At 53.9% G+C, this 22,494-nt stretch overlaps 8 protein-coding genes across 8 annotated transcripts; 3 read left to right on the top strand and 5 right to left on the bottom strand.

Moving 5' to 3' along the window:
• Positions 1 to 26: 26 nt before the first annotated feature.
• EsH8_IV_000848 (S-adenosyl-L-methionine-dependent methyltransferase) lies at positions 27 to 950 on the top strand (the record flags this gene model as incomplete). Its single annotated transcript, XM_083265738.1, has 2 exons — positions 27 to 79; positions 176 to 950. 2 exons carry the CDS (start codon positions 27 to 29, stop codon positions 948 to 950), a joined length of 828 nt encoding a protein of 275 aa, XP_083124633.1.
• Positions 951 to 1,432: 482 nt separating this feature from the next.
• EsH8_IV_000847 (protein phosphatase 2A structural subunit TPD3) lies at positions 1,433 to 3,697 on the bottom strand (the record flags this gene model as incomplete). The annotated part of the gene is made up of 8 exons (XM_083265737.1): positions 1,433 to 1,786; positions 1,840 to 2,177; positions 2,231 to 2,331; positions 2,383 to 2,642; positions 2,695 to 3,186; positions 3,238 to 3,389; positions 3,443 to 3,548; positions 3,632 to 3,697. The coding sequence occupies 8 exons, from the start codon at positions 3,695 to 3,697 to the stop codon at positions 1,433 to 1,435; spliced, it is 1,869 nt and encodes a 622-aa protein (XP_083124632.1).
• A 1,629-nt stretch (positions 3,698 to 5,326) lies between these two features.
• EsH8_IV_000846 (phenylalanine--tRNA ligase subunit beta) lies at positions 5,327 to 7,306 on the top strand (the record flags this gene model as incomplete). The annotated part of the gene is made up of 3 exons (XM_083265736.1): positions 5,327 to 5,379; positions 5,471 to 7,204; positions 7,261 to 7,306. The coding sequence occupies 3 exons, from the start codon at positions 5,327 to 5,329 to the stop codon at positions 7,304 to 7,306; spliced, it is 1,833 nt and encodes a 610-aa protein (XP_083124631.1).
• A 759-nt stretch (positions 7,307 to 8,065) lies between these two features.
• On the bottom strand, positions 8,066 to 8,395 carry EsH8_IV_000845 (uncharacterized protein; the record flags this gene model as incomplete). Its single annotated transcript, XM_083265735.1, has 1 exon — positions 8,066 to 8,395. The coding sequence occupies one exon, from the start codon at positions 8,393 to 8,395 to the stop codon at positions 8,066 to 8,068; it is 330 nt and encodes a 109-aa protein (XP_083124630.1).
• Positions 8,396 to 8,455: 60 nt separating this feature from the next.
• On the bottom strand, positions 8,456 to 10,890 carry EsH8_IV_000844 (phosphatidylinositol-3-phosphatase YMR1; the record flags this gene model as incomplete). The annotated part of the gene is made up of 2 exons (XM_083265734.1): positions 8,456 to 10,810; positions 10,876 to 10,890. The coding sequence occupies 2 exons, from the start codon at positions 10,888 to 10,890 to the stop codon at positions 8,456 to 8,458; spliced, it is 2,370 nt and encodes a 789-aa protein (XP_083124629.1).
• A 1,044-nt stretch (positions 10,891 to 11,934) lies between these two features.
• On the top strand, positions 11,935 to 12,870 carry EsH8_IV_000843 (40S ribosomal protein uS3; the record flags this gene model as incomplete). The annotated part of the gene is made up of 2 exons (XM_083265733.1): positions 11,935 to 11,957; positions 12,114 to 12,870. The coding sequence occupies 2 exons, from the start codon at positions 11,935 to 11,937 to the stop codon at positions 12,868 to 12,870; spliced, it is 780 nt and encodes a 259-aa protein (XP_083124628.1).
• A 1,064-nt stretch (positions 12,871 to 13,934) lies between these two features.
• EsH8_IV_000842 (magnesium transporter NIPA-domain-containing protein) lies at positions 13,935 to 15,563 on the bottom strand (the record flags this gene model as incomplete). Its single annotated transcript, XM_083265732.1, has 7 exons — positions 13,935 to 14,427; positions 14,488 to 14,779; positions 14,833 to 15,084; positions 15,139 to 15,229; positions 15,314 to 15,339; positions 15,401 to 15,444; positions 15,547 to 15,563. The coding sequence occupies 7 exons, from the start codon at positions 15,561 to 15,563 to the stop codon at positions 13,935 to 13,937; spliced, it is 1,215 nt and encodes a 404-aa protein (XP_083124627.1).
• A 3,919-nt stretch (positions 15,564 to 19,482) lies between these two features.
• EsH8_IV_000841 (uncharacterized protein) lies at positions 19,483 to 22,219 on the bottom strand (the record flags this gene model as incomplete). Its single annotated transcript, XM_083265731.1, has 4 exons — positions 19,483 to 19,505; positions 19,574 to 19,993; positions 20,290 to 20,902; positions 20,951 to 22,219. The coding sequence occupies 4 exons, from the start codon at positions 22,217 to 22,219 to the stop codon at positions 19,483 to 19,485; spliced, it is 2,325 nt and encodes a 774-aa protein (XP_083124626.1).
• Between the last annotated feature and the right edge of the window lie 275 nt (positions 22,220 to 22,494).

The raw sequence follows: 22,494 nt of genomic DNA, 5'->3' as shown, positions 1-22,494 counted from the left end.
GGAAAAGAACCCCTCCCGGTACAAAAATGTCCTCCAAACCTACTCACTTGGAGCCCTCCAAGCTCGGAACCAAAGAATAGTTCGTCACCTCTTCCCCTCTCCCCTTTCCACCATGGCGGCCGTCCACCCACGCAAACACCTCCATTGAAGCTAACCAGAAATCCCCCTCCGGCAGCTGGGCCTCCCTCTACACAACCGAGCTTTCCAACAATGCCTCCAACCCCTCAGACCGCGGCACGGTCTGGTTCGACGACTCGGACGCCGAGTCGAAGCTCCTGACCTACCTCGAAGACCTCACCGAGTCCGCCCCCTTCGACCACTCACTCCGCCAGGCCGACGCCTCCTTCCTCGATCTCGGCTGCGGCAACGGCTCCCTCCTCTTCGCCCTTCGCGACGAGGGCTGGGCCGGTCGCGCCTTGGGCGTCGACTACGCGCCGCAGAGCGTCGAGCTCGCGAGACGGATCGCCGCGCAGAGGAGCCAGGCCTCGAGGGAGGATGACGACATGGCCGATGCGGACGCGGCCGGGGGAGAGCAGCAGCAGGACGACGAGGACGACGAGGCAAAGGAGCCGGAGTTCGACGAGTGGGACCTCCTGAACGGCCCCTGGGAGACGGTCCTCAACGGGCCCCAGAACGGGGGCTGGGACGTCGTCCTCGACAAGGGGACTTTCGACGCCATCTGCCTCAGCGATGAGAAGGACGCCCAGGGACGGCGGATCTGCGAGGGGTACAGGGGCCGCGTGCTCCGCCTGGTGAAGCCTGGCGGCCTGCTCCTCATCACGAGCTGCAACTGGACCGAGGAGGAGCTCAGGGCGTGGTTTGAGGGCCCGCCCGTCGAGGGAGACGCCGGCAGGTTTGCTGCCGTTGGCAAGGTCGATTACCCCAGCTTTACCTTTGGCGGCGCCAAGGGCCAGACCATTAGCAGCTTGTGTTTCCAAAGACAGGGCTAGCTAGAACATGATGCCACGAGTTAGACGAATAAACATGCATACAAGATACCCATTCTAGAGTTAGTACGATCGCTATGCACTCGAATGACAACACTGGCGGCGTATTGTTCGTTGTTGCATCGCATTTCTCCGACAGCTGCTATTTTATCATACATTGGGTTTTTCTTGTATTGGGGAATTTGCAGTGTCCACCCGCTCTCGCCCACCCCCACGCCATCCCATCTACTCCGTCATCACAGCGTGCAATCGATGCCCCGAAGCCGTCCCTCCTCAAACGGTTCCTTCAGTGACTTCTGAACTTCTGTGCCCCTCATCTAGTGATATCTTTTTTTTTGTCTTATTTTTTCTGCAGACTTGACAGGCGAGCTGAAGTAGCACCAAAATAATAATAATCGGGCTTTGTTGATCGAAGCATGCAAGGTAATAATATTTGGGGACGACCCGGGTGAAAAGATTGGGAATTGCTTCATTACGTCTCTCATCTATGGTGATGTATTCATAGGCTCGCCGGCAGTAGGTCCAGACACGCTGTTTGCGGACGTTGTCGCAAAGTACCGCACGTCAACGTCGTCATCCTTTTGCAGCTTCTCGAGCTTGGGGATGACGCGCGACGTAATCAGCTCCATTCCTCTAGGGGACGCGGTGAAGCTGTTGCCCTCCTTCTCCAGCGAGTAGATGGTGCCTTCTTCAGGCAAACGGCGCAGGACGTCAATCAGAACGCCGTATGTCTTGGCAACGTTGAAGCGAATGTTGGGGATCTCATCCTCAACAAGCTTGTCCAGCATGGGAAGGATCTTGTCGGCAATGACGTCAAGGCTCACGACCGAGGCGAGCGTCTTCCACCGTTAGCACAACTGGCACCGTTCAGATGAAGGGGGTGTCTACTCACAGTGATAGCGAAGGCGGTTGTCATTCGGTAGAGGTAGTTGGGGTGGTTGCCCATGGCCATGACCTTGGGAATGATCGCCTCGCTTGCCCATTCAACACCGAAGACTTCGGTGAGCTTCTTCAAGTTATGCGTCGCAGCCTCACGGATGGAGAAGACCGTGTCGCCGAGCCAGCTCATGCAAAGGTTGCTGAGCTTCTCATCAAAGAACTTGACACCAAGTTGGCTGGCGAGGAGAGGAATGTACTCGATGATTGCCAGCCTCACTCGCCATTGCTTGTCCTCCGCAAGCTGGACGATTGCAGGGAGCAGAGATTGCGAAAGCAGGTCGATGCCAATGACTGCAGGTGTATTAGCCGTGTGCTTGGTTTCCACTATGACTTGGCACACATACCCTGGTTGACCAGCTCAAGCTTTGAAATAATGTGAAGACGGACTTCGGGGAACTCGTCCTTCAACATTTGCAAAAACATGGGAAGAAGGTGGTCGATAGTTCTGGGACTCGTCAGCCATCTTGAATATACCTGCAGCAGCCAGGAAACCTACTCTTGCTTGCCCAAAATGGGAGCAAGACCGCTGATCTGAGTTCCAAGAGCAGCTCTGACGTGCTGAGAAGTGTCGGAAACAAGGTCTTCGACGCTGCTCATGATGTCGTTCAGGAGAACGGATCGGTCGACCAGAGCACAGAAGCCAGGTATTTGTCCAGCAATCGCGGTACGAACCTCTGCCTCGTTGTCCTTGAGAAGCTTGACGAACGACGGCACCAAGTCTCTTGAAACGACCTCCTCGTCAACAGCCTTGGAAATCTATGCGCGTGTTTAGCACAGCCCCTCAACACAAGTATCCGATCAAACCAACCTTCTCGAACCTGTCTGCGATCATGTACCGGACCCTCCAGCTCTTGTCCTCGATCAGATTGCGCAGAGAAGTAAGGAGAACCCCGTGGCTCGACTGCTGCTCTTTGGGGACAACCTCGGCGATCGAAATGAGGATCTCGACAGTGAGTAAGCGAACACTGTCCTGGTCGTCTTGGGCGAGGTGCTGGAAAAGGGGTATCATCTCTTCAACAACAATGGCAGCCGGCATCTCCTTGACGAACTTTGACAGGTTGGTGGCAGCTTGGCGTCTGACCATGGGCGTCTCATCGTGGACAAGCTGGCCGAACTGCTTCCGGAGCTCTTCTTGGACAGGCGGAGACACCTTCTTGTAGGGCGTTGTGTAAAGGCCGCAGCCAGACACCTTGGAGGTGAACCAATCTGCTTTTGACAGTCGGACGGTCAAGGGAATGAAGTATTCTTCGACTTGCTGGGAGGACAGCTCCTCGCAGATCTTGTTGAGGGACTCGACGGCCTGTTCTGATTAGGCGACGTAACTTGCGGGTGGAGCAGGGGTGATAGCTACCTTATCCCGCACCACGGGCTCTTCGATGGCAGCAAGGTTCTCGAGAGGAGAGAGGAGGACGTGGCCCCATTGGGCGCCTCCGACGTATTCGATGAAGTTGCCCAGCTCGCCGCTGAGGGCGACCAGTACTTCATCCTCGTCCTCAACGGACTCTGGGGGTTTGTTTAGATATTGGCTCAAAGAGGGATGGATGCGCGAGACTAACCATCGAGGAAGGGAATCAATTCCTCTCGCGTGCGCTCGGCGCCTAGGGCGAGGGCGATGGTAGAGAGACGGTGGATGGCATTGAGACGCAGGAGGACATCGTCGTGCTGGGTTGCGATGTTAGCATACTGTTGTGCGCTGGCAGATGGAGGCTGGCGTCGGGGCAGGCCAAGCAGAGTCACCGCCATACCTTTAGCTCGTCAATAAGGACGGCGATGGGGTAGAGCTCGTCCTGGGTATTCGGCGCGTCTGCCATGGCGAGCGAGAAAACGCAGGCGCGTCTATCGATGGGCTGTTCGGGCGATGTGAAGGAGTGTCGACGTCTTTTGAGCGACCGGAGTGGATCGCGTGCGAGTGATGCAATGGGTTGGTTGAGGGCGAGCGTCGGTCGTTGTGGGATTGGGGGGCTCTAAAATCTGAGACGACGCAACCGGGATGGTGGATGGTAATTCCTATGAGGAGGTTGCGGGTATGCAGACCATGCCACGATCCGAGGGCAGGTTGGTGACAGAAACAGCTAGTTATCGTGGTAAGGTCGTGGTAGTTGGTGGAGGGGAAATGTGGTGTTGATTTGAGGTAGTGGCAGCAGGAGGCATGGAGAGGGAAGTTTGACGCTTCTGAGCAGTGAGGTCGACTTTCGCTTCTGCTTCTGTCCTGTCCCACCCGACTGAACTGGGCTACCGTAGTTACCTGAGATGACCGGTGGTGCTGGGAATGGCTACTGGAGGTGGGCAAAAGGTGGCCGACCGCCCAGGTGGACAAAGCTTCCACTGACCAAATGACAAGCCCCAGGCACCTGTGAGCCCTGTAACTTGGTATCTGTGACCAGGTGAGCCGCCTTAGGTAAGGTACGTACCGGGACTTCTGATGGATGTCGTAAGGCAGGGGTGCAGGAGAAGTGGTGCCCTCCTGGTGTGAGGGGCTGCCTCTGAGGAGCTGAAGAGCGGTCTTCTAGTACTGACGTACTGGTCTCCCTTGCACGTAGCAAACGTCCTTCACCATTTCCCACACTCTCACGAGAAAACCTAAGCAGCGGCCGTAGTGTTTCCGGGCAGTAGCTGCGCTCGGCCCTTGTATTTTTATTTTACATTTAACATGGCCTCCTGGAATTACTTTGTTTGTGAAGCTCCTATAACGACAAGCGGAGGGAGGGGTCGCTTGTGATGCAGCTAAGGAAGCTACGCAGTCACCTATGCATGGAAGAGCTACATATGTGACACGATCCAGTCCATGAATATATGAATATGCCGAGTCAACTTATTACAGATCGAGAGAGAGCGCTTGATGCTTTGAGCAAATCGACCAGTTTTCGCTCCGGCACCAGCCAGTGAACAGCCGTCAGCTGTTAACCCTCAACAGCTGGCAACAGCTACAGGTATCATACATATCCCGCCTTCATCTGTCAAAGGCGAAACATGTGGCACCTATCTAGAATGGGAGCGGCTGGGCGCACTGGCCGCCAGCTGTCATCGGCCCTGCACCGAACAGGCATAGAAAGGTGGGAGATCAGTCAAGCCCATTTCAGTACAGTCAGGTCGTGGGTGCTGCTGCACTGCTGCCCGTCCCGGTTTCGGTTGGCACGAGCCACATCGGACCCTGGAAAATTGAGATGCCGAGTCATCCCGCCGCTTTTGCTGCCCCTCAACCCCGCACTCCTCAATTCGTGCAGCGAGGAACAAATGACTCCCGCCTGCCAGTAAAAGCGGCAACTTCATCCCGCCAGTGCACCCTCCATGCGTGCAGTTGCTTCACCTCCGACTGTCCCCAAAATTTCTGTGACTCAAGGCCATATTGGAGAAGGAAAGCGACCATTTCCCGGATTCTCTCCAGCCCCTGACGACTGCCGGACTTCTACATCCCCGAGAGATTCCTGCCAATTCTCACCATGCCTACCATATCCGTCAACAAGTACGATTTGTACAAGGCCCTGGGTCAAAAGTGAGTTGCGCCGCGGTCGCACCGCCCGCCCCAATACACATCTCGACCCCGCCATCCCGAGAGCCCCCCTTCGCTAAACATCACCACGCAGCTTTACGACCCAGGAGTTTGAAGACCTCTGTTTCGAATTCGGTATCGAGCTTGACGAGGACACCGAAAATGACGAGCGACCGATTGTCAATGGCGTGCAGGAGCCGCCTCAGCTCAAGATCGAGATCCCCGCCAACAGATACGACATGCTGTGCTTCGAGGGAATAGCGCTCATGCTCAACATCTTCAGAGAAAAGGTTGCTGCCCCGAACTACAAGGTCGTGGAACCCAAGGACCCTGAAGCCCAGGTCATCACTGTGGCCCAAGATACTGGCAAGATCCGACCCCTTGTCGCCGGTGCTATCCTCAGAAACATCAAGTTCACCCAAGAAAGCTACGACTCCTTCATCGGCCTCCAGGACAAGCTGCACATGAACTTGGCGAGACAAAGAACGCTGGTGGCTATTGGAACTCACGATCTCGACACGATACAAGGTCCCTGGACCTACGAGGCCCTGCCGCCCAAGGACATCAAGTTCAAACCCCTTAACCAGGCCAAGGAGATGGACGGCGAGGAGCTGATGCAATTCTACGAGGGCGACAAGCACCTCGGCAAGTACTTGCACATCATTAAGGACTCGCCCGTCTACCCCGTAATTTACGACAAGAACCGCGTCGTCTGCTCCCTGCCGCCCATCATCAACGGCGACCACTCCAAGATCACCGTTGACACCAAGAACGTTTTCATTGAGATGACTGCCACCGACGCCACCAAGCTCGATATTGTCTGTGATATGATGGTCACAATGTTTTCGACCTACTGCGCCGAGCCCTTCACCGTCGAGCCTGTTAAGATTGTTTCCGAGCACAACGGCGCATCAAGAACGACACCTAAGCTTGAGCCCCGCACCATCGACGTCGAGATCGACTACCTCAACGCCTGCACTGGTCTGAGCGAAACCCCCGAGACTCTGTGCAAACTCTTCACCAAGATGGCCTACATCGCAAAGCCTTCGAGCAAAGACAGCAACCTCCTGAACGTGTCAATTCCTGTCACCCGTGCCGACGTGCTCCACCAGTGCGACGTCATGGAGGATCTTGCCATTTGCTACGGCTACAACAACCTTCCCAGATCTTCCCCCAACAAGAGTGCAACCATTGGTGCACCTCTCATGATCAACAAGCTCGCCGACATTGTTCGGAATGAGGCGGCCATGGCCGGCTGGAGCGAGGTCATGCCCCTTATCCTGTGCAGCCATGACGAGAACTTTGGCTGGCTCAACCGGAAAGACGACGGGAAGACCGCCGTCAAGCTTGCCAACCCCAAGACCGCTGAATACCAGGTTGTGCGGACATCGCTGGTCCCCGGTCTTCTCAAGACCATCCGCGAGAACAAGAAGCACAGCGTTCCCATCAAGATCTTTGAGTCGGCGGACGTCGTCTTCAAGGACGAGTCTCTGGAGCGCAAGGCTCGCAACGAGCGCCACTTTGCCGCTGCCTGGTACGGCAAGACCAGCGGTTTCGAGATCGTTCACGGTCTCCTTGACCGTGTCCTCTTGATGCTGCGCACCGCCTTCCTCACCCACGACGAGGGCTTGACCGCCGCCAAGAGCGTCGACTTCAAGGTCGTCGAGAACCCCAGCAAGCCGGACGGCTACTGGATCGAGGAGATCGACGAGGCTACTTTCTTCCCCGGCCACGCGGCCGCCATCTACCTGCGCCTTGGCGGCAAGGAGGCGCGCATCGGCGAGTTCGGCATTCTGCACCCTACCGTGCTGGAGAAGTTTGACTTGAAGTATGGCTCTTCCAAACCATCAGATTAAGAAAGTCCAGAAGCTGACCTTGACACAGATACCCCGTGAGTACCCTCGAGATCAACCTCGAGGTCTTCTTGTAGTGATGAACGTGATGGATATGGACATGATGGGATGGCTACGGACAACTAAAAACTCGTAAAAGCTCAGCTAGGCGTGGGGCGGTTGGACATAGATTTGTTCTTTGCACCGGATTAGCCCGATCTGATGCCAGATCAAGAAATAGACACAAGACAAAAAAAGATCAAACCAAAGAAGGAAAGAAGCACCCAAGGACGGCCAGTCTAGCGGACCATTGCCGTGGCCCATGTCCTCCAAGGTGCAAGTATTGGGCCTTTGTTTGAAGCAACGTATCTCAACACTTCACTCAGCAACTCACGGTAGGACTGGCGAGTTAGTAGATGACTTTCGGACTGATTAGAATTACGAAACTGAGAGTACGGGGAGTTTAAAAATCCAAGTGGATCTATATAATAGACCTCCCCCATCCCCTCCCAGCCTCTGTCTGTCTCTCTTCATACCATTCATTTTCTTTTCCCAGACCATCCCATCTGCGTGTTGTGTATGGCCAATTCGTCCCGCCCGTCTTTGACCTTTTGCCACTCTTGGATGCGAGTCGCCCCGACGCCGAAAAGTATAGCATAAGTGCCGATTCAGCACGACGGAAAAAAGGGGCAGAAAAATAATCGTAGTAAAAGTACAAAACTCCGGCTCGCTCTCCTCATGAAGCCGTAAACATGCCCTCAATTTCGATACCCTTTGCCAATCCCCATTCCTTCGTTCTTTTTGATCATGAGGTGGAGAAAATGCAGCAAGTCCCGCCAAACTCCTAAAACGTTGAACTAGGTAGTCGATGGACCCTTCGTCGACTGGTGGTCGGGATCCAAAAGTCTGCCCCTATCAGCAGAGAGATCTTCCATACTCGAGTCCACCATGATGTAGAGACCACCGTTGGTGATGTCGTTCGTCGTGGTACGCTCAAGGGCTGACGAGGCGTCGGCACAGGTATCGCTGTCAGGAATATCCTCGGCCAAGCTTGTCAAGCTTGTTATGCCCCAATCTCTCATCGCTTTGGTTCCCCACTCCCAGAGAGACTCCGAGTCCGAATCATCCATCTTGTAGTTCGGGTCGGCCCAACTCTCCTGGTAGAATAGCGCGGCGTCGAGCTTCATGGTATCCTTGGTCTGTTCGATTGGGTAAGGCGCCTCGTGCATTCGTTCGAACATGACGCCCTATGTCATCTCCTGGAGCTCCTGCTCGCTGCGGTTTGGAACCCTCGTAGTGGAGGCAGGGCTGGCATTGCGCCCGCCTAGATTGTTGATCATGCCGCTGACATTCCGACCAATGTTCAAGCCAGCGATTCCATCTCTCAACGCGGAGAAAGCATTCGGGTTTTCCGCTGATACGCTTCGATGCAACGGCGGGGCCTGTCGCTCTTGTCGATCAGGCGTGAGGGTGATGTGTGCGGATTCTACGGCTGTCAAGACAGACTGGCTGGTTGGCAATGACGGCGGGCCTTTGCTCGAGGAAGTCAGTGGCGGTGTGCCAGGCTGACTGTCAGCGTAGGATTCCTCGGTAGATGGCTGGAAGTTGGCCATGGCTGTGGCCCTGTTCTCGGCCGCTGCCGCGACTGCGTTCAAGTGTGAGTTCATTTCCTCGTCCGTACGGTTGAAGAGCTGATGCCACCAGCGAATATCATTAAGATTCGGCTTGATGATCGAATCACGGCCCTTAACGTACTCATCGATGGTAGGATCAAATTCTCGGTTGGTGAACTCGGGCTTCCGGGATAAGAAGTAGTCCCAGACCGAAGACGTTCGTTCGGCGGCCCGGGCCTCATGTCTCTGCTTTTCGGAGTTGTAAAGGAACGTGCCATATTGGCAAGAGTAAAGATGGTAGAGCAGGCGACGAAGGAATCGCTCGTTGAACTCAAACTTTGTCGGATTCTGACGGAGAAGCTGGTAGACACAGTCTAGGAACTGATGGAAGACAGGACTGATCATCTTCGGGACGGTAGCCTCGTCGTTTTCAATTTTTCCGGTAGAGCCTTCGCCAGCGGCACTCAGGTCAGCCTGCTCCTCTTTCTCGGGGTTGAAGAATCGTCTGGCGCCGGTAAAGACGTTTTGGAATGCATCCCCTCGTCCGTCATTTTCTCCTGGTTGTATAGTCGAGCCAGCCATGGCATCCTTTTGGACACTAAACCAGCTCTCGTGGTTCAAGTGGCCAGATCGTAACCTAAACATGTGGCCAAATGACAACCAGTCCTTCTCGACAAGTACGACGAATCCCTCCATCGTTCGATAGTATGGATCCAACAGGATCTGGGCAAGAGCGCTGAGTTGACTAGTTCGGTCCCAGCCATCGGAGCAATGAATCAAGACGTGAGAATGGTTGTACCATATCTGCCGTGCAACTATGTCTGCTCCGTTCAAGACAGCCTGAGTGTGTCTCAACCAACCAGTCGAGGCCAGGGCACCTTGGTCGGGCGCTAGGGGCGAGATGTCGGCATCCTTGATCGTCTCCACCACCTTATTCAATGAGTTTCTCATAACATGAATGTTTTCAATGTTCATGAAGGCCTTCTTAGCGCCGGGGTATCGATCCATGGGCTCAGAGCCCATGCCTTGAACTTGGTTGACCATGGCGTTCACAGTAGGTCTGGCATCGACAATCATGTTCACTTGTTGAGCACCGTAGATCAGTCGTTTTCCCTTCTCATCGTACATCTTGGGCTCCGCCTCTGCAAGGACACTCTCCTCCTGCTTTGCCTGCTCTGAAAGACCCGCATCCGATGATGCCTTCTCAGATGTATCTGACTGGCTTCGTCGTGGAGGCTGCTCTCTGTCGATGCTTGTTCGGGGCACCGTAGGAGCAAACGAAGCCATGACTAGCTTCTCGTCCTGGACATTGTTCTTCCTGGTTATGCCAGACAACGGCTGGGCGCTGCGTGTGATGGTGCAGTTGTTGGCCGGGTGGATGTAGCTAAGCACCGGTATCCTGTGTCGAGATCGGTAGTCCTTGGCGTATTTCAGAACATTGTCTGAGATTGAAGAAGGAACCGCCAGGACGGCGGGGTATGTGTCGCAATAGGTGTAGTCCTTATTGATGTTGGTGATTCTCCATCCTTTGTCCGCCGATTTCTCGCTGATGCCCTGGCGCCGGAACTCAGCCCTAGGATCATAGATTGCCCAACCATTGACCTGCTTCTCGGCCTTGGAGGGCTTGTGACTGAAAGCGAAGAGTCGCTCGACTGTGCCGAGTCTGCAGGTTCTCAACTTCACAAACTCAAAGACTTCCCGAGCAACGTTGCTATCCTGGAACGTGAAGGTAACGAAGATGAAGTCGCGACAGCGGATTCGGATGGAGCTGTGAATGCCAGAGGCTGGGGGCATGAGTCGGAGTGTGCACTGCGAAAGGATGGGATAGGTAATCCATGATTCTCGGATCTTTTGAGTAGGTCGGGGTTCGTCTTTAGGCTGGTCCTTGGAAGGAGGTGATGGTGCGCAGAAGACGAGGTGGTAATCGGTCAGGCGCAGAGTACCGGCCGAGGTGAGCCCTCCGTTGATGCATTGGACATTGTCGACTACCTGTGTTTTGATCACGACACGGTCAGCATTTATGCCGCACAAACAAAGGGGAGCGTGAGACTTGCCTTCCTGGCCTCCATGGTGAAATGCGGTTCAAGATGATGCTTCTTTAAGCTAGAGGGGCATGGCCGCGCGGAAGACCCGGAAGGTGAGGGTTGTAGGTGAGGATATTCACTTGAAGAAGAGCAGCAGGAAAGCCACGCGACTTCAGCAAAGTAAAAAGGTTTGGTAGAGAAAAGGAAAAACCAGTGTAACCGCTCTGTGTTGGAGATTGAAGGGCTGCGTAAGGTAAGGTTGGAGGTGAGGTAGGTACGGTGGTCAGGTCGGATGGCTGACCGTCGCAGGGCAGGCACAGGCGCAGGAAGTGGACGGCTGTATTCCCACTAGCGCGGGGCTGAGAGCAGACGTCACGGACGGCTTTGGCAGTGGTCTTTATCGAAACTGAGAGATTGACTAACATAGAACCGCCCCTGGTAATGACTGTTCTTCTGACTTGTTTAAACTTTATTTGGTGTTTATATGCACGGAGAAGATATTGTATATCCTGGGTTTTATGCAAATTGGTTTCAGAAGAGTGCATCACCACTGCTCCGTGGCAAGCAGTGAATGGGTGAAGTGAATCGCAACTCATCGACTGTCAAATGCCACCCACCTGACATCCTCACCTGTGTCTGTGCCTGTGCCTGTGACCTGTGGCTTGACACTGGCAAGGGACCTCGAATTCACCGGTCCCCACTGCAGCAAGCTGCCCCGTGAAACCCCACACCAGCAACGGAGACCACTGTCCCGATGTCCCGATGTCCCGATGTTCAGCCAGCAAATGCAAGGCAGACGGTACGTACCCATTCTGACGAAACACTACCTCATCGCTGGCAGCCACCTGGCTGGCAGTGGTAAATCTCGATAAGGACTTAGAGCACAGACCACCCTTATCGCCAGCGAAAGTTGCCAGTTAGGGCTTCCCACAACAGAATTTGAACCCACAGCGAAATTCTGTGAAGCTGAGACTGACGATTGGAGGCTCCTTGGACAACCTCAACTTGCAACACCACCCCGACCGACGTCGAAACTACAACCCGTCCAACTATCCCACCCCCTTTCGACAACCGGGCACCGAAGTCAAGATGGCTGTTCCAGGCACTCAGATGTAAGACTTGCCCTCAATAACACCTTTTTCTGACGCTGTTGCGGCGGAGTGTCATCGACTCCCACCCCGCGTTCGCGATCTCGAAGACGGGAGGAAAAAAAAGTCGCACTTGAGGAATTGGATGATGGATGGCTAACCAATCTCTTGTTTCAATAGCTCCAAGCGCAGAAAGTTCGTCGCCGATGGCGTCTTCTACGCTGAGCTCAACGAGTTCTTCCAGCGCGAGCTGGCCGAGGAGGGATACTCTGGCGTCGAGGTCCGCGTCACCCCCACGGTAACCGACATCATCATCCGCGCCACCCACACCCAGGAGGTTCTCGGTGAGCAGGGACGCCGCATCCGCGAGCTCACCTCGCTCATCCAGAAGCGCTTCAAGTTCCCCGAGAACTCCGTTTCCCTCTACGCCGCCAAGGTCCAGAACCGCGGTCTGTCCGCCGTCGCTCAGTGCGAGTCCCTCCGCTACAAGCTCCTCAACGGTCTCGCCGTCCGTCGTGCCTGCTACGGTGTCCTCCGCTTCATCATGGAGTCTGGCGCCAAGGGCTGTGAGGTCGTCGTTTCCGGCAAGCTCCGTGCCGCCCGTGCCAAGTCCATGAAGTTCACCGACGGCTTCATGATCCACTCCGGTCAGCCCGCCAAGGACTTCATCGACTCCGCCACCCGCCACGTTCTCCTCCGCCAGGGTGTCCTGGGTATCAAGGTCAAGATCATGCGCGGCTCCGACCCCGAGGGCAAGGCCGGCCCCCAGAAGACCCTTCCCGACGCCGTCTCCATCCTTGAGCCCAAGGAGGAGCAGAGCGTCGTCCAGCCCATGAGCCAGGACTACGGTGCCAAGGCCGCCCAGGCCCAGGCCGCCGCCGAGGCGCAACAACAGGAGCAGCAGGAGGGCGGCGAGGAGGCCGAGGCTCAGTCGTAGGATGCTACTGAGCTACAGGCTTCTTCTGTCGAGGCTGAAACTACCAATGCCGCTGCCGGCTGGTAGGTTTTTCAGATGGTCTGCTTCGCTCGCTTCTGTCTCTCTTCTTCCAAAAAAGAATCAAAGCATTTGGGGGATATAAAAGGGGTGTCGCGCGAACAGCAAAAGGGAGGACGGGGGTGGAATACTACTCAGGCGTCTTGATCACATTTGCATCACTCTGCGAAAGGGAAATTCGGATAGTTGCGACTGGCTTGTAATGGTACAACAAACCATGAAATGAGCAACGAAATCATTCAAACCAAAGTGTTAAAAAATGTAGAGTGCATTCCCACGTGATGCGACTAGCCAGAAATGCGCAGGGGAAGAAAGTATTCCACGCAGGAGAGATGGAGAGAGTAGCAGCGCAACCTGGTGTGCCTCGGCTGTGGAGTAAACCCGTTGGCGAACAACCAGTTTAATCCAAGAGGCCGGCCGGCCCCCCTGGCCGGGTCTCGTTAGCCCCACGACGGCGTTAATAATGCCAGGCTTCAACAAGACGGTAACATCGCAACTGGTCCATGCTAATCAATTCTCAAGGCTCTCGGCCTACGTCTATAGTACTTTGAATGCTCTGGACAAAGAACAGAAATGCCGGTCTCCGGGCGAATCGGGGCATGCCTCTCACACCCCTCCTTCTCGCTCGCCTCCTAATCGTACAAGAGGTGCTTCCGCACATGATACCATGGAATCCCCGATAAACGCCCCAAGTGTCCCCCCCTGTGCCTGTAATACTCCTCGTGCCGTGGCAGAAGCGAAATAGTATGGAAAGCTTGATGCCGGTTTCCCGGTGCTTTCCCCTTCCCCTACTCGGAGTGCGTCTGCACCATTTCCGTGGGCCTGTGCCTCTTTCATGAATCCGATCATGTCGTGGAAAACTTCTCAATCATATGGCTTTGAAGAAAATGTACAATGCCGCCCCCAAATCGGGCCCTTGATAAGAAATGCTTCGAAAAAGACAATCGCCGCCTCAGCGTCTATCGACGGCTAGAAAACAGACGGCTCCCCCCTTCCCGCCTAGCTTCTCATCTGTCGCCAGACCTCTGATTCTGGAGCTCGATTGTCTCATTGTAAGATTTAGAGTGACCGTTGGCGGCGGATCCATTCGCTCTTCGGTGGTTATTTTCGTCGTCACTTTCTTCGGCCAGATCGGTGAGACCAAACTCGGCACCGGCCTCTTCGTCATAAGCCCTCATTAGGCCGGTTGTGTCGCCATGGTGGCTACCAATGCTCAATCGGGGGTCTTGGCTCCTGCGGGCCTGCATACTCAGACGGGTCTGGATCGTTGAGATCATGTCCGTGCCCGTGGCATCGCCACCACCACGTCCAGAAATCAGTTTGTGTCCGTTCGGATCCGATCTCGAAAGATTCAACAGGTAAACTCCTGTGAAGGTTACCAGGAACCCGCAAAGCAGGGAGATCGTGTTGACGGTATCGGTGGTGTTGAAACCACCGAATAGAATGAAGGAGGCGCACAGGGTGGCAGTTGTAAAGGTTACGTAGTAAAGGGGGTTGACGCTACGTGTCCCATCATTAGCGCCATGTGGCACACGCGGCATGGGTATAGTTTTGACTTACATGTTCGTAGGAAACTGGGCGAGAGCCTTGTTGAAGTAGTTCATCTGCGTCAAGATGCAAACGGTTGTAAGAATCATGAACACGTAAGTTGAGGGGTGGCTGAACTGGTTGTTTCCGGCGAATGTAAGTTTTAGGGCGATTCCGAAAGCCTTGACAGACATGACCGAGACCGAGCCGACTGTCGAGCAGATAGAAAGGTAGATCAGCGCGTTCTTCCTTCCGTGGACCGGTGCGACCTTGTATATCATTATCACGGCGAAAACAGTGACCGCAAATGCGTACAGCAGGAAACCTAGCAAGCTGTTAAATGCATGTCGCAATATGGATTCAGAGGTGCAGACTAACCCGGTTGAATGGCATAATGCAGAATCTGGTCGATGGTCTGAATGTCTTCATCTGGAGGTGCATGAAGGACGATGATGACGGCGCCGATAAGACAGATTGCGCTGCCCAGACGACCCAGAACACCAAGCTCTTCCTTTAGGAAATACGAGCCCAGAACGGCTCCAATGAGGACGGACAGAGCTCCCAAAGGCGTAACAAGAATGGCCGGCGCAAAGGCATAGGCTGCAAAGTTGCAGATTTCTCCGACGACCACTGAACACGCGTTAGCGACCCGTCGCCATCAGTAAAAGTCCGATGCTGACTCACAAGTCGAAATGCCAGCCCACCATATCGGATTCTTGAGGTATACATAGCCGTCGCCTTCGAAGCCATGACGTTCTTCTGCTTGGATAAGACCCTGTAGCCGAGGGTTAGCTTCCGGACTTCGTGAACGCATTCGAAGATCGTGCCGCGGCGGCTGCAACAGTTAAAACTCGCGTACCTTTTTCGTGATCACAAAACTGGTGCCTGCAAGCCGAACATTTGTTAGCAACGAACCGGGCAGTTCTGAGGGCGAATGAGTGCGTACCAATAGCTAAACTTGATGCCATGGCGAGGCCAAGGCCAATATATCTGCGCGGGTGGGCTGTCAGCAAACACGGCTCTCAAGGCCAGGTGGAGGTAGCCGGTAGGGCGCCGACGATGGCCGGACGGCCGACCGGATCGCAAACGTACTTCTCATCGAGCATCATCTTGCCAGAAAGGAGTGCGTCGACGGCGACGGAAGACGAAAAGAGTGTCGGGTTGTATTAGGCGTGTGCGCCGTGGTGTGGCGGTCGCTGAATGACAGTGTCGTGTCCCGTGAAGGGGAGCTGGCGAGGCTCGCGCCGGGCGAGGTAGAGAGAGATTGAAGTTCAAGTTAGACCTCGTCAGCAGCGACACATGGAAAGATGAACCCGAAGGACTCCAGCGGTTAGGGTTGGAGTGGAGAGAACGTGGTCGTGATGGTCGTGGCCGTCGTAGTCGAGTCGAATCGAAACCGAGTCGAGGGAGGCGTCGTGGTCTTCGTGTGTCGTGTCGAGGTGATGGGGCTGGCGCAATGGAAAACCGAAAGGGGAGAGAGACTGTTTCGTAGGATTTTGCAGATAAAACTGCGAGGGTGGTACGTAGCGTAACAGGTTGGGCCAGATCAGGTACCTCTCCAGGTTTATTCGCGCGGCAATACCAAGGCAAGGCGAGACGAGGCAACGTATTCGCAGCGGTACTGGTCCAGTAGCCAAAGGTGGTTTACGCAGTGGGTAGGTGCGTGTCGAGGAATGCCAACCAGCCAGATAGGGACAGGTTTGAGTTTCAGAGGCCCCTGGGAAGGGTTGGAGAGGTGCCCTGCAGAAAGTCGCCAGTGTGAGTGCAAGTGCCACCAGGTATATTGAAAAAGTGTACGTACTTTCTCAGCGGTATCTTTGTGATGGGTGTGGTAGGCGAACGGGGCGAGGAGGTACTGAGTAAGACAAATGGATAGAATGTCTGTCCTTGGGCTGACCAAAAAACACAGCAGCGATAGGTCCCTATTTCTTTGCACGAAAGACGAGAGCCTGGCGGCAGTGCCAGAGTTGTTGAGCGCGCGGGTGGGTACCTTTATCGACCGGACGGGAGGGTCGAGGGGCTGAGGCCGACCGGTCGGGGAACGACGCCGCTAACAGGACCTGGCCAAACTGTCCACTTTTGGAGGACGAATACTCAGCCTGCTGGGGCTGCTGGTCTGGAGTGGTGTCGTTAGCTGGGTGTGGGGGATGTGGTGAGCTGAGGAAGAGGCGATGTGGTGTGTCTGGGTGTGCTACGGCCCGCGATGGTCAGCGGAGATGATTCAGTAATCCGCAGAGAGCACTGAAATGGTATTTTTGGGATCTGTGTTGGGCAAAAGAGTGTCACGATGAATAACGGATGGAACCAGCATGATGGATCGTTTCTCGCATGCGATTTGGGCCAAATGGTGGTTTCCCGACACGGGCAATTGATTCTGGAGGGGCGCCAAGCCTCTGGACGAATTCTTTCCTTCTTCCCCGTTTCGTCCGTACCGATATTTACTGGTCTAGTCAGACGGCCATCTAGTTGTTCGTCTCTATCCGCCCTCTCGCTCTTTGTCTCTCTCTTTCTGGCCGCTTTTCATCTTTTCACACTCGAAATCAAGGCGATACCCAGTGTCACTCGTCCTGAGGTCATTGCAGAGGTAGGGGGTTCATAACGGGAAATCGATCCCTTGACTAACGCAACTTGACCTGACTCCGACAGGGGGAGGTAGCCTACACTAAGGAGATTCGAAGTGGGAGGTTCCGCAGGCCTCTGCGCAGGGGGGGGCAGGTTGGCAGCGCTCGTCACAAGTCCAGTGTCAGTCGGTCCCGAGGGGCTTGAGCTGGGTATGGTTACATCCATACTGAACTCACGACGCCCACAAACCCCTGACTGGCGTTATGGGTATGATGTGCCATGTGTGTGTGATGTGCTAGTTCATTAGTGCAAGAACCAACCAGCAAACCTTCCTGGGGCCCATGGCGAATAAAATAAAAAGGGATACCCGTTCGCAGGAGGCTGGAGCCGCTGCGAAAGAAAAAGGCGGGATGTGTGCTCTTCTCGGTCGGGAGGTCTAGTCAGTGCTTCCCCTACCCCCCTGTAAAATCTCCATACAAAACCCGATCCAAGGAAATCGGCATTTCTATTTTTCTCTCACTGCACAAGTGGGGTTGATTGAAACAGGTTCATTACGAATGACACTGCGTCCTCTTGACAAGACTATACGGCCCTCTTTAATTAAACCGCACTGTCACAGCCACTCTCCAAAAAGCCCTCGTCGTCATCAGCAAACGGCAGCATTTCGAGTCCGTTTGGCCGACAACGGCACCCACGCCGTATTGCCCTTAGTTTCCCTTACCATTTATTAGGTAAGATTTCAGGAGAGGAATGTAAAGGCGCAATATTATGCCGTAAACTGTGACCAACAGGCTCACGTGGGCCGCTCTAAACATTACCGGAGTCCATCGCTATGCCAGGCCCCTTGCCCATCTCTCCAGCAGATCCTCCCCGGATCCCCTTTCCGAGCCAAAGGGGGTCCCTCTCCTCGGAAACAAGACCACTGAGGCAGGGGCCGTTCTTTAGCAGTTTGTTTGCCATCAAATTTCACTTATGAGGGGAAGACGATGCGGCAACACGGCTGCCCGCACGCTTCGCATAAGTGAGAACGGTTGTCGAAACAAAAAAGCTCATTACCACGATGTATCCTCTCATGGAACGGGTCGCAGGCTCACAGGGACTCCCTCGCCTCCGGCCAGGGGTAAACGTTCGAGACCACGGGAACTCTTATCAAACTCACACACTGCGCATGCTCACTCGCTTGTTGAACTCCTATCCATCCATCCACCCATCACTGACAGACATTAATCTTCCACTTAAGTCATCGTTGCGTGCCAATTACCTGCAGAAAAGCGAAGCCCGAGCTTCTATTAACCCTCTTCCTCGCAGGTTTTCTCTCCCCCTCCCCGTGCCAATCTTGATGCTTGCCCCCGATCCAACGCCTAGTTCATTGTAACCTCAAACTCTACTCTTCCCTCCGACGAGACAGGGCCAAACATAGGACGAAAAATGAGTACAGATCACGAGCAGACGCATCAACAGCCGAGACCCGACGATGCGACCGTCTCATCCGACCTCAGCCGCCGAAACACGTCCTAAGTGGTGCCTGCTCTGGTATCAATGTTCAGCCCTCCTCTCAAAGTCCACATCGCACAAAGTCTTGGAATTGCCAAAATGATGCTGGCCGATGGCAGATGTTGGATGAGCCCAATCATCAGTTCACTATCTTCCACATAGCCTTCTTGTGGTAAAGTAAACAATACTTCGCTTTCACGTGACACAAAGAAGTAAGGCCTCGGCTCCGGGGGGGATGCCCAACTTTAACGTAGCTGTGCTGGCATCGTAAGAAATTAAATGCATTATTCTTCATTGGGCGAGGAGTATCTGATGCACGTCTTTTTTCTTTAGGATTCAACGCTTCAGCTTGATGGGAGTTGGTACCTCTGGGGTAACTGCATCCAACAAAGCAGCTTCTCATAACGCAGACATCCCAAAGGATTCCAGATGCCGATCATGGCCGCTTCTCTTCTCAGAAAGGCATCCATACTTCACCTTGCTGAGCAGGCCTCTGGCATCATCGTCCCTAACATTTCCCCTAAACGACTCGTTGTACAAAAAGATCAACCGAGCCATTTAGGTTGTCCCATTACTTTTTATCCCTTTATTACGCCAGAAATCCACCAACATCGCCAGAGAATAGACGGGGTATCGAGAAGGTTCAACGAATGCTGCATCAAGAGTGTGTCGTCCAACCAATACGCCAGGTCATTGCCTGGTCGTTTGTGGGTGTGAATTGAAAAAGCTGTAAGTCAGTAAGAATATCAATGCCGGAAGCCTACCTCAAGTGCGGACTTCTCCAGGTTTGGAGGCGATGCCCCATTTATCGGGCACATTGGCCTGTTGATGGACATTTCCTCAATCGGAAACTCGAGTTGATTCGTTGCATAATCGCCTACCGGTCGATCTTGGGATACGACAAGCCCAGCAGACCTAGATCCGTGTTGCATCCAAAAACAGACGAGGGTTAGTTGAGAGGCTGCCTGAAGCTCAAGACCGACGACGCTTGACGTCTAACGCATGGTTAGTTTTTTTTCGTTTTCTTCGCACACCCTGCGTTTCTTAGATACTTCGAACACACCTTTTTGAGCTTCATCATCCAACATGTCGTCCACATCCGATCTCTGGCGTTTGCCAACGATCGAAGGGGACTCTGGAACATCATCGTCGCCTTGTCCAGGAAACTCTCTCCAATCAATTTCCGCCAGTTCATCTAGGCCAGTAGCCTCGGCGCCGTCGTCCTCATTTTCGGGAAGATCGGCGTTGAGATCGAGCTCGTTCTCGTAGGTGACCTCTTCATCGCCATTCAATGTCGATGTTGCACTGGTATTAGGGGTTACCTTGTTTGTCGAATTCTCCTCGGTACCTTCGACGTTTTGGTCTACGATGGTTGTGGGTTCTTCTTCTTCTGGCATGTCCTGCGCATTTCCAACAGCGTTGAGCAGATCTGCTTCCTCCGTGTCCCAGTTGGTAAGTGGGTTAGATGTATTGATTTCTGGAGCTTGGGTTATACTGTCAGCATCTGCTATTGAAGAAAATGTAATGTTAACATCAGAAAGGGGACGCAAGTAGGAGATCAGAGAGGGGCAGGATGCCTCATCGGAAGCACTAAACATGGATGGCTTAACTCAAAGCGTCCCTGGCGATGTGCAGATGCTCATGTCCTCCGTACTGGAGTATCGTACTGGGGACCGTCTTCCTCCGCCATATGGTACGCAGCAAGAACCGAAGCGCAAGTGATGCAGATGCAAAAACAAGGGTAGAAACAAGGGGTAGCTAGGGAACAGTCGGCATTACCTTTATCCTCGGGTTGCTGGGGCTGTTGGTCCACCATCATTTCTGCCATGTCGGTGCTGTGAACAGTGTCGATGTCTGCAACTGCGGTAGACTCGTCCATCAGAGAAACTTCGGTGTCTATCGTTGTCTCTATACCCAGCTCTTCCACGGCGTCTATACGTGGTTGAGAGGCATCCTCGCCAGCTGCGACTTGCGACTGTGCATCGTCCTCTCCAGTGATGCCATCGCCAACGTCGTCATCCTCATTGATATCGATATTTTCGGCTTGGCTTTGATCATCATTCTGGTCACCTTGATCGCTCTCGCCTGGAGATTGCGGCCATGCAGCAGCATCATCGTTATCTTCTTCTCCTATCAAACCAGGTTCATCGTCCATTATTTCAGGAACCTCGCTCGGCGCCTGGGATTTGAAATAGTAACATATTTCATCAAGGCCCTTGCCATTATATGCGTCATCGACCAAGGACAGCCACCGCTTCTTGCAGTTTGGCCGCGTTACCAGGAACGCATAGAGCGGCTTTGACGCGTCAGGATCTTGATTTTTGACCAGGGAGTCAAATACAGAGATGATCTGGCCCAATGTGATGTCCGAGAATGCCTCAGACTGGCTTGACTTGGAGTGGGTTAGCAGAGGTTTCATGTCCAGTGGATGCAAACTTACTTCGGCAAATTCAAGCCCCAGCTCATCGATCTGGAACACAAGTTCGTCAAATGGGCCAAGTTCGGTGGCAAGTTCTCGGCGGAAGCCTGCTAGTACACCTTCCATCTTGCAGTGCAAAAGTGTCATATCGTTAAAAAAGCACTCCTTGCCTTCGCTGTCAGGGGAGCCATAGAAGAATGGGTAGTCGACGCCCTTGTAAGAGACCGTGATGACGGGGATTTCCATATCTCCGTGAGACGGCGTGTCGGCCGAAATAGACGACCGCACATCGGCGAGCACTTCATCGTCATACTCTACCTGCTCGTGATCCGATAAGTCGCCATCGCCAGTCGTGGCGTACTCTGGAGCATCAACAGCTTCGCCATCAAGCTCCTGAACATTTGCACCATCGCCATCGGTGACAGCCACGTTGCTCTCCGTTTCAAGCTGGTGCTGCGGTTCATCATTATCGCCCATAGCATGATCCTCGACATCTTGGTCTATCGGAGCATTGCCAAGGTTCTCATCGTCGATATTATGATGCTCTGGATGTGTGTCATCGACCTCCGCCAAGGCATCGGCGGACGCATTGCCATCCCCGTAGTAATCTATCTCGTGCGCATCACCATCCGCCTCCGAAGCTTGAACTTCGATGGCTTGCTGCTCCCCCGACGTAGAATCAACATAGGCAGCTCCGACCTCTTTCGGGTTCGTGTCGATGCTCTCAAAAACGATTGAAGAATCATTGGGCGCTTGGTTGGTTTCATGGCTCTCTGCTTCTTCGTCTTCAACCATGTCATCGCCAGGGTTTTGCTCATCTGTTACGATGTCTGCGTCCTCGTCGACAAGCAGCCAGTCCTCCTTGCCAGGATTGAGGTGACTCTCGCCTAGGTCCGCATCTCTTTCATCACCGGGACCATCCTCCCAGCTTATTTCATTCTCGTTGAAAGAAGCGTCTTCGGCTTCTTTGCCACTCTCATCAACCAGATCAATGTTTTCGTTGTCGCCTGTGGCAGCATTCTCTAGGTCGTCGCCCTCTAGTGCACCGACAGCCATAGAGACAGCCACGTCGTCGACTTGTACATCTGCAGTCTGATGGTCTAGGTCCAAAGGCAACGTTTCTATATTTTCGGATACATCGGTAACGAAGTGGGCGTTGGCTGAGAATGAGCTGTGGTTGGAGCCCCTTGTTGCGACGACAGGCACTGTTGATTCGTCTTCGGAGTAATCAATATACTCTTCATGATGCTGAGCTTCAAGGCTCGGGAGTGGAGCTGCTTCGGCCGCCATCCCTGTGTTCTGAAGTATCAAACTGTTGGGTTTTCGATGGTAGCTGACAAGTTCGCTGTATCTATCGAGGCGCTTGTCTGCCTAGTTGGCGAGTTTGATGTTGTGGAATCGGATGTCCGCTTGGTAACGCTGGCGAAATCCAGTTGGGTTGATCGGGACGTAAGTGTCGGCTAGGTGTCACTAGATATCTCGGTTCGTATCCAGGCGGTTATGAAGTTTCGGCAGGATATTTGTTTAGACAGGTGTCCAAAGGCATGCCCTGGGGAAAGAGGGAA

This window comes from Colletotrichum jinshuiense, chromosome 4 (assembly GCF_051148585.1).
Source record: "Colletotrichum jinshuiense chromosome 4, complete sequence".
Taxonomy (NCBI): Eukaryota; Fungi; Ascomycota; class Sordariomycetes; order Glomerellales; family Glomerellaceae; genus Colletotrichum; species Colletotrichum jinshuiense.
The sequence above is the reverse complement of the archived record's forward strand: the minus strand, read 5'-3'. Positions and strand labels throughout refer to the sequence as shown.